Source organism: Borostomias antarcticus (genome assembly GCF_949987555.1).
Source record: "Borostomias antarcticus genome assembly, chromosome: 5".
Taxonomy (NCBI): domain Eukaryota; kingdom Metazoa; phylum Chordata; class Actinopteri; order Stomiiformes; family Stomiidae; genus Borostomias; species Borostomias antarcticus.
Window position 1 is genome coordinate 16278299 of NC_140238.1, and position 10373 is coordinate 16288671.

At 46.3% G+C, this 10373-nt stretch overlaps 1 protein-coding gene across 1 annotated transcript in view; it reads right to left on the reverse strand.

Moving 5' to 3' along the window:
* Positions 1–4108: 4108 nt before the first annotated feature.
* Positions 4109–10373, reverse strand: part of galnt16 (UDP-N-acetyl-alpha-D-galactosamine:polypeptide N-acetylgalactosaminyltransferase 16) — a 13167-nt gene continuing 6902 nt past the window's right edge. The window contains exons 7-15 of the mRNA XM_084438651.1: positions 8960–9047; positions 8751–8835; positions 8546–8649; positions 7744–7870; positions 7527–7619; positions 7302–7385; positions 6876–7002; positions 6580–6696; positions 4109–4930 (exon numbers count right to left, since the gene is read on the reverse strand). Of these exons, the coding sequence (XP_084294777.1) occupies positions 4787–4930; positions 6580–6696; positions 6876–7002; positions 7302–7385; positions 7527–7619; positions 7744–7870; positions 8546–8649; positions 8751–8835; positions 8960–9047 (969 nt within the window). The 3' untranslated portion in view covers positions 4109–4786. The remainder of the gene's footprint in view (positions 4931–6579; positions 6697–6875; positions 7003–7301; positions 7386–7526; positions 7620–7743; positions 7871–8545; positions 8650–8750; positions 8836–8959; positions 9048–10373) is intronic.

Below are 10373 nucleotides of genomic sequence, written 5' to 3' on the forward strand. Positions count from 1 at the left end.
CTGTCTTGCTTCTTCCAGTTCCCTGCGTGTTGGAAGTACTCCGGCGTGACCCAGTGCTGCCTGCACTGCCGGTACTTCTCCCCCACACTCTCTTCTGGGACCACCCTTCTGTCGGATGTTCTGTCCCTCTCCTCGACTCCAACAATCCCTATCTGACATTGCTATACATAGCGGTCCACTTCTGCGTGTCTCCGCCAGCGAGCACCTTCTCGTGCTATGCACCTTTTAATATAGGGCCCTACCAGGTCTCAGTTCACTTCTGAGCCGTCGGCCATTGTCGGGCGTCAACTCGTCACTTCACTGAATCTCCTCAGCCCAGGCTCTTAAGGTCACCACTCAACAGGTCACTTTGTTGTGGCCGGGGGTAGAGCCGTTCTCTCTCGGCTCTCTGTCTCTGCCACTCTCTCAATAAGCCTGCTCTCTTTCTGGCCAGTTTCTACACAGGTATTTTCACAGCTTTACTTTCTCCGCTGTCTCCTACTACTGTAGCACTGTCAGGCTAGTTCTGTTGTGTCTACTGATCTGCAGCCAGATGAATCATCCGCCGTCAATTCTTCTTTTCTCTGTATCATCCAAATTCACTCTCTCCATCAGATGAATTCGCTCTGCTTTTCTCTGCATCAGATGAATTCACCAACTCTGTTTTTCTCTGCATTCAGATGAATTAATAATGATCTCTGTTGAAATCAGCTTTGCTCTGCATCAGATGAATTCATAATGATCTCTGTTGCAATCAGCTTTGCCCTTCATCAGATGCTTTCACCAGATCTGCCTTTTCTCTGCATTCAGATGAATTCACCAAAACTGCTTTTCTCTTCATTCAGATGAATTTGCCAACTCTGTTTTTCTCTGCATTCAGATGGATTCACCAAAACTACTTTTCTCTTTTCTATATGTATGAATTACTTCTTTGCTCTTCTTTATATGAATGGATAACTGCTTCTCCGATTAGATGTATTGAATTATGAATTTCTGCTGCAATTAGAGAAATTATTAACCCCTGCTGCAATCAGATGAATCAATAATGAATCTTCTGCTACAAAGCAGCTGAATTGATGATGAATCTTCTCCTGCTATCAGCTTTGTGACAACTCCCAGCGCAGGCTACAGCTGTTGGTCAACCAATTTCTCAGCAATCTATTGTAGGCAGTCTTTTTCTTAAGACTTCGGGTATGCCAGAAATGTCTCTGGTAGCCCCAGTACAAGAGCACAGCACCAACTCTCCTCCAATGGGATTTTATTCTTAGCACATAGGCCTTGCCTTCACTGGGTTTCTAAGGAATAATCTTAAACTGGGATCGAGTAGATTCGTCTAGCCTCTAAACACATTCATCCCTGTGCCTTCCCCACTCCTGCCCCAGACTGCACCCCTCCTGTGACCTGATAGAATTCTGAGACCACACAAGCTAAATGTGTAACCTTAGTCAGAGAGAGATTTTCACCTAGCTGCAGCTGGCCTAGTCTGCTCTTTCTTATCAGCCATTGTTTGTAAATTACAGCAGGACGCTTCAGTGAGGATTTTGAAAGCTTCTTTTCTAAGGTGGGCCCTTTTCGGTCCAGGCTGGAAAGTTCACACTCATTGTCCATTCTGCATGGAAGCAAGAGATTGCTAAATTTGTACAATTGTAGAAATTGTGGCTGGGGAATCTCCTCCTGGGTTGCGGGGCATACTGTAGCCCCAAACTGGGAGAATCCCCCCGTGCTTTGTTGCTCCGTAACCTTTATAATTTCTCTCTCATCTCTCTCTCCTCCCATCACATCATATATTACATTAATTTCAATGAATCAAAGTAGACACTCCTCCCTCTATCACACCCATCAGTCAATCACATGCTCACTAAACCCTTGTGACACATATTTTATCTCTGAGATCATTCTGGTACAGGAAAATAGCTCAAAAACAATCATCATGACTAAGGGTAATCTTGATCTTGAACAGGCATGTTCAGGCTTGTCCCTACTTTAATTACTGTTACAAAGTAGTAAAATACATATTCAATCATGATTTGAGTCTAGATCTCACTTCTAAACATTTATAGATTCGTAGCGCTATAATCACTGTTAACACATAACAGAACTGCAGACCAGTCACGGCGGGGTTAACTGTCCAGGCAGAGGGGTGGTGAGGGGAGATAATGGGTCTTGGGGGTGGGGGGGATCTGACCAGGGGGTGTCTTCAGTGTCAGTCTACTGCAGCTGTTGGCTGTTGAGCTTGCGGACCGAGTCAGGAAAGGATCTGCTGTTGTGGAACCTCTCCTTCGTAGTTCTGATGCTCAGCCATCTTCTGTCTCTCCGGTGAGATAGTGGAACAGGTGGTAGATGGGGTGGTTGGTGTCTTTTGTGATGGAGATGGCCTTTCTGCAGCAGCTCTGGTTGTAGAGATCCTTGATAGCTGGAAGCTCCACACCAATGATCTTCTACGCTGTCTTCACTATACTCTGGATGGCATGCCTGTCATGGGCGGTGGTGTGGCCATACAAGGCTGCGATGCCTACAGTCAGGCTACTCTCAATGATGCTGCAGTAGAAGTTCACAAGTGTTTGTGTGCTCATACCCCATCTCCACAGGCACCTCAGAAAGTAGAGGCGGTGTTGTGCCTTCTTTAGGATGGCCTTTGTGTTGTGTGTCCAGGTCAGGTCATCAGAGATCTGCATCCTCAGGAATTTTAAGTGTCTCACCCTCTCCACTTCCTTCCTGTTGATGATGATGGGGGTGGGGATGGGTGGCTTTTTCCTCCTCTCCTGAAGTCCACAACCATCTCCTTTGTCTTGCTAGTGTTCGGTGTTGTCTTGACACCATGTTACTAGGTCTAACACCTCCTGGAGGAAGGCTGATTCAGATGAGTCATTGGGGGAGATCAGGCCTATCACAGTGGTGTTGTCCGCAAACTTGATGATTCGATTGCTGCTGTGCTTGGTGGAGCAGTCATGGTTGTATAATGAGTACAACATGGGGCTCAGGCAGCAGCCTTGTGGGTAACCTGTGCTGGTTCAGTGTGGATAATGGTGTTGCTGCCTATTCTCACCACCTGTGGTCTGACCATGAGGAAGTCCAGGGTCCAGTTGCATATGGAGCTGCTAAGGCCACCTCTCAGCTTCGGGACCAGGTTGATGGGGCATACAGTGTTGGAGGCAGAACTGTAGTCAATAAATAGCATCCTAACAGATGTTTTTCTTGTCTAGGTGCTCCATCGCAACGTGTAGGGCCAGTGCGATGGTATCATCCACAGACTCATTCTTCCCGTATTCGCAAAGGTTTCCCCCATAAAGAACCCAATACAAAAAACATGCAGGAGAACAGATCGCTAAGACTGTCCCTGATGAAGACAGACAGGTGCCCTTGGATTGGTCCCAGGCACGGCTAATGCACGCGCCTACAGTACTGTCTGCTCCTGGCTGCCCTTGGGGGAAGGGATGCGTTAGGCGCAGAGAACCATTTTGTCTACTACACTACATGTATGTTGAGTCAAGTGCACTGCATGCCGTATGACAAATACAGGATTCTTCTTCTAAAAAATTATTCACGAGCACTAGAGGGCAGTAAAGATTGCTCATAAACCTGTACCACTCACTTCACCACCTGGGTGTGATTTTTGTTTTTGAATTTGAGCAGCAAGCAGCTAGTGCGACCATGGTTGTATGAACTATTATATAGCCTACTATACAATAATTGCGTGTAACAAAAATGGCAAATAAATCTACATTCTCAGTTCATCAAAATGCTTCCATATACTTTAACATAACATTAAAATGAATGATGATTAGTATCCTGTAGAAATATAGATGACTCAAAAGCCTTTGTGTGCTGAGGCATTTTCTCATACTGGTATTCAGTGTTTCTGTACTGTATATCATTGTGTACATGCTCCCCCTTGTGGGTGTGAACTTTATCGTATCAAACAATTCAACTGAGAAGCTGTCTGAGAAGAACATGATCAGAGATGATACTGTAACTACATGTTGTGAAACATCATGAGTATCATACTCATGAGGTCAAACTGTCAAACTACCTGGTATTCCCTCTTTGAAAAAACTGTACGACCCACATTTTCAACTGCATGCCCCAGCACAGTATCAGCAAGTCAGCATGTCAATAACTACAGTATAAACATGATGTCAACATATTTTATTTTTGCAAACAACATATTGGATACTTTGCTTCAAATATTTACATAAACCTTTGAAGACAGAAAAACAAACATTCTTTGGGTCAGACCATCCAAAACAATAAATAACGGTACATACATACAGTAATTTCAAATATCCTTTTCAGCATCAAAATCCTTGGTCCTTGCTTATCTGGCCCATCTTAACTAAAGGCTATGGCAATAACAAGACAAAAATCGACTTTGAGTCAGTTTACTGTGGTTGCACCAAAGTACATTTTCCATGGAACAATATGCACCCCTTTATTCGGAGGCAATGAATATCCTACCTAGTGAAGTAATTTGTTGACCAGAATATATACAGAAAAGGGAAATGTGCAACCGTTTTCAGTGAAAAGCTTAGATCACCTAAAAGAACCGCAACATCCTAGAGAATGAAGGACTGTACAGGCTCTCTGACAATTCTTTCTCTCCAGGGTTCACGAAGGCCTTTAATCTTCCCATTGACGCTCACGTCACCCTGACAATTAGGACAGGAAACTCCAGTAAAAAACAACAAACTGTTCTTGATTTCATTCCTCACAAAGGTGACACTGACAGTGTGAAGACGTGATCCTCTGGGTCCTAGTGCACAGTCCGTGTCTGTACCACCCCTCCCTCCCTCAACCCAACCACCATAACTCAGGTGATGAGCTGTGGCTCCCAGGACTGGCTGGCCACCTGGGGGCGACACTGAATGATAGCTGGAGGGCCTGCTGGAGGCTGACTGTCCAGACAGTGTCCGCTGACCATGTGTTGCAAAGCAGGGCCCTTTGGCTTCCACTTCTGAATGTGGAGGGGGCAGAGAGAGAAAGAAAGGGAGTGTTGACACATGAGCTAAACAAACAAGGCCTTTGTCATAGAGTATGAGTTCCATTTTCCACATCGTCTTTGTTTACTGTGCTTCAAATAAAGGGTTGCATGGCCTACAGCTCATGTTATGTCCCAATCACATTGGTATTTGAGCTCAGAAGGTTTAACTTAAATCTGAGTAATGGAGTCTGAGTCAGGATTACGGTAATCAGATGAGTGATTGTGATTGATGAGGGGTTGTCCTACTGAATGGAAAGACATAGCACACCCAGCTGCAGCGCGTCTCACAGAAACACTCTCTATTAGCAAACATAACGAGCTACACTCCTCATATCAGCCTCATTTCCCCTTGGAGGGCAATACTCTTGGTCTCACACTCTATAAGAATTCACACTGTTTATATAAAGAGCTGGGTGTAACTATGTTTACTGTACTGTCTAGTGTTGCTTAGCCAGAACTTTTCCCACAGTTCGTTCCGTACTGTGTCAGCGTTGGAGAAGGGTCTGGCTGCACCAGATTATCATTCTGAGAAAGGAAAAAATGCTGTATTTAAACCAATCTCAATCGTCTTGGGCGTTACTAAGCTAGTTTTTTTTCAACTGTGCCCTTGCAAGATAGTGTCAGGGGATTGAATCGTGCTGGAATTGAGTGGAGCCAATGAGAGCCTTATCTCAAAAACCTACATGTGTTGAGCCATTACTGTATTACTGTATGCGTCTCTGGTAATAGGGGTAGGAGAAGATATTTGTGTTTTTTTTCTTACGGCCAAAATAACATTCCCAGTGAAGTAATGAGGAAATCTGAACTTTGACGCTTAAATCGAATAACTCTTTTAGGAGACAGTCTCAGGGGTGTCGTGACAGATATCAACAGTGGGAATGGCTGCGGTAACTCCACAAGGGACTACATGCAAGACCGGAGGAGAGCAGACACAGATTGGGTTGACTGTTAATGGACTGTCCATCGATCGCTTGGCAAGTACGGCCATGGCTCATAGGCTGATGATGAATTAGTAAGATCAAGAACTTCAAACAACAGGTTCTGACAGGGCCAACTAGAGCTGATTAAAACCATATGGACACTTATTAAAGCACAGGGGTGAGTGAGAGTGAACCTTTCTCTTTGGAGGGGCAGAGGTGGTGTGTGTGTGCGCGTGTGTGTCTGGTGAGTATTGTGCGTGTGAATATATGAAACAAGATCAGCTTGATATCCTGTGATAAAGAAGGAAGACCTTTGGGGGTGGAGAGGCCTGAATGTTACCCAGTGCAATGCAGAGTATTGATGGCAATAATCCCAAAGAACTGTCAAAGGATAGAGACAGCACTGCCGGGAGATGAGAGGATTGACTGGCTCAGACCCAGCATACTCATACACACATGGTTTCAGTTAAAGCTCCCACCTCAAACATAATAAATCAACATTGGAGCTAACCCAAGTACAGTGGGGAAGGAGTGTACACATTCACAAGGAGAGAACGACGGGGAGACGTTGATAAAAAAGTTATAGGACAGGTTGTTTTACCCATAAAACCAACTGCGACCGATTCTGGATCCCGAAACCAAAAACTAAGCCAACAGTAATTCATTGATGTGTCATCCTTGTCTAGCTAGCCTGCGTTTTACCTGTCTGGGCTCTTTCAGGTTGCAGGGTTCCATCTTGACCTTTGACCCGGCTGTGAAAGCCGTAATGGCGAGGCAGACGTCCTGCTGGCGTATCAGAGGCTCCGCTAGTTCCCATCTCTGAAGAAGAGAGGGGTGATGACATGACTGGATATACTGTGACAGATCAAGGCCGGTATAACCAAGTTCAAATGATTCAATTAGCTGACCACTGTGCTCTATGCACAAAGACTGAATAAATACAGTGTGATTCAGCCGTACTCAGACTGGTTCATATGTACAGTGGGACGGTATCTGACCTGTGACTGGGGCCTGTTGGATCCGCTGCCCCTGCACTCCGCCAGTCCCAGGCTGTCGGCGCCTCGCGTCTCCAGGCAGAGTCCACCCTGTCTCAGCACACTGGACACTGCGTCCTGCTCAGGGATCCTGGGAAGGAAGCATGAAACATACAGACGCGGGGGGACAGGAGAGGACAGTGAGAGAGGTCTCTGTGATGGAACAGAACAGATGGACTGAGGTAATTCACTGCTCGATCTTGTAATTCAATCAGTTGCCAGGGAACGTGCCCAGCAACAACATCAACAATGTTCACACTTGTGTAGGCAATTAACCGGAAAATATGCCTATCTGCCTCTTCAACACGATGCAGTTCCCTTGACATCTGAGTGAAGTAAAACTGGATATGAACCGTTCAATAAAAGAGTAGTTCTGCAAATAGCTCTCACCTTAGCTCAGGGTACACATTCTCCATGTACCAGCGGAAGGACTTGCAGTTCAGCTTGCGTCGCAGTGTCAAACGGTCTGCAATACTGCACAAGAGAGTGGCCAAGGTGTGGAGAACATGCGCAGGAGAGAGAGGAGAGGGAATCCATACTTGACGCACTTGAATGCACGACCTCACGTGTGTCGGGTACATCAAGGGTTAGTAGGGGAGGGTGATGAGGACTAACCTGCCAAAAGCCTTGCCTTGAGCTGACGGTCTTGCTGAGTAGTAGTACTGCTTATACTCATCCATCCACACTTCAGCAGCTCGCCTTGTGTTCCTACGCACACACACAAACACACACACACAGGATCCCTCAGGCACAATAATAACAGCTGCATCCCTGTGTTCTGCATTCACTCCAGTGATATTGCTGGTGTCGGCAAAGAGTTCAGCCCACTCACTTGATGTAGGTGAGAGCGTTGCCCTCGGGGAAGTCGTAGGGGTGGCGTTTCCTGAAGACGTGGCCCACTCTGCTGCAGGGCAGAATCTCTAGGCTGCCTCCGCACATCCACACCCGGAATGAGAGCTCTGGGGGGGCGGCAGGAGAGAGTAACAGATAGTTAAACACGCGCGCACACTCACACAGTCTGATCTTTATTAGCTCAATATTGGCAGAGTTCACCTGTGACATCGCTTACTGCATTGCACCAGATGGCCGAATAAATCAGCAGGCAGATGATGTAGGGATAAATTTATAGTTTGCTGCCGTGCGGATTCTAGAGAAATCTCGCGCCTACAGTACGCCATGGAGTGGGAAGCTGTCTGGCTACATGCTTTATGTTCCAGATACACAAATCAAATCAAACTTTATTTGTATAGTGCATTTCATACACAGAGGCAACACAATGCGCTTTACAGAGAGCAATAGGGAGAGTGGGTATAGGTCCCACCCCTACATATTCCAGAGGGAAGCAAAAAGTGAAGTGTCAACCAGTGGCTAGAAAAGTGGCTGTAAAAATTCTTCCATGACCTCTCTCAACAAGATGATCAAGCAAGATCCTGGAAAATGTTTGTCTATTGGCCAAGAACATTTACAGAGCAATAAACATGGGCTAAATAAAGACATAACTATCAGTAGAGTATACAAATAGTTACAGAGATGTTGCCTACATGGCCATCTGCCCATAGATTAAGCTGTTTTCAAGAGTGACGTGAGGTTTCTTCAGTCTACTCCAAAAGTAACAGCGTTGCGCATCAACTCACCGAAGTTCTCCCCTCCCCAGATATCCATGTGTGTATCATACTGTCCCAGGTGGTTGAACCAGCTTTTGTCCATGACAAAGATTCCGCCAGCAATGACTGGAGTCCTGCACACAAGAGAGCCTAGAGGTCAGAGGTCAACAGGGAAGCGCTACCGGTGAAGAGGAAGAGACCGAAGGGATGCACATACTGTACAGCACAGGTGTACCTGATAGGTTGCGTGGGGTCACTCCTCGCCATTTTCTGTTCTATGGGAATCTGTTCCCACTTGAAGTGCAAACTCCAGTCAAATCCTGAAAGGTTGGGTGGATGAGAGAGAGAGAGAGAGACATGGAGAGAGATGGGAGGGGGAGTTATTGCAATTCTATTTTGTGTGGAGACAAGCAGGGTTTGAGGCAGTGTTGATTCAGTACTGACCTCCCCTCAAGTCTGCTGAGGCAGCCAAATAGGCAAAGTTGTCCAGACTGATCACATCAATAATGGGGCTGACAACCCGTGTATGGTCCTGGGGGAAACGAGAGAAACACACAAGCACAGTTCATCCCTACAGAGCCCATAACTGCATGCTAGGTTGACCACATCATCATCGTATTCCCCTGAACACGTCTGGTTCCCATGCTGAACATTTGTTAAAAATGCAAGTGACGGTGCGTCACGTGAGCTGTACGGAGGACTGGGACATACCCTTCCCAAATAATACATCCAGACAGGAAGTCAGAGTAGATTGTTTACAGTTTGAAGAGTTAACTCTTCTGACATTCCGCCTAAAAACTGACATGAACCCTAGAGTAAACATCGCAGAGTTGCTAGTATTTGAATGGGAGGGGGGTTGCTGTTTCTAATTAGAGCCATCAATCTTTGCACAGTGATTGAACCCATGGCGAACTCAGCGCTCATTGCATCAGAAGAGTAAAGTGTGCGAAGAGAATGCAAAACTCCACTTTGGCAAAGAGCTTTGGGAAGTGGTCCTCAACAGCTTGAGGCAATAATCATTTTATGGAGGTTTTGATGAGCCTCTCTGATCCCACAGAGAAAAGAGATTACATTTCCAAAATGTATATCGATGATCTCTCTCTCTGCCCCTCTTTGTGTTTTTTTTTTTACCCCGCCCCATATTTTTCTCCTCTACATATTCATAGCCTTTATTTCTTGTTTTGCTGGCAACATTACACGGTAATATCACATTCAGAGGCTGTGCAGCTCAAAGCTAGACTTAGAGAGGACAGCATTGGGCGTTAGTCTGTTTGTTGTTCCTAACCAAGTGTCAGATTCTTTCAGCCCTTCCCCGGTGACCCGGGGACCAGAGATTAGCCTGGAAAGGATCCACGGGCCGACTGCAGAAATAAGGATTATACTCCGTCATCACTGAGACTGACAACAGCTCTCCCAAGTCGCCAGACAGAGGGATGAGAAAGTCGTCTCAGCCTGGTGAGTCATCATCAAACGCGCCGGGGCGGAGGACGGCCGAGCTGACAGACAGAGGAAGGGCGGAACGCTGTGTGCGACACTCAAGGAGTCTCAAGACAAAGAGAGGGAGAGTTGACACTCGGAGATAGAGCGAGATAGTCGAGGTAGATCTGGGAGTGCAGACGTGTGAAAGGAGGTCAAAAGTAGAAGTAGAAGTGGGTAGAAAAAAATACAATGAGAAAAAACGACAGTGAGAGAGAAGGGAAAAGTAAGGCAGGGAGAGAGGAGCTAGGAGATAAGGTGGAGAGGAGACCGTGGGAGTGGCTGGCTCTGCTGGGGGATGGGGATTGTTGGCTTGTGGGGAGCAGCTGTGCAGATCGTAGCCCAGTCACAGCACTCTCAGGGGAGAGAGCTGGCCAGAACA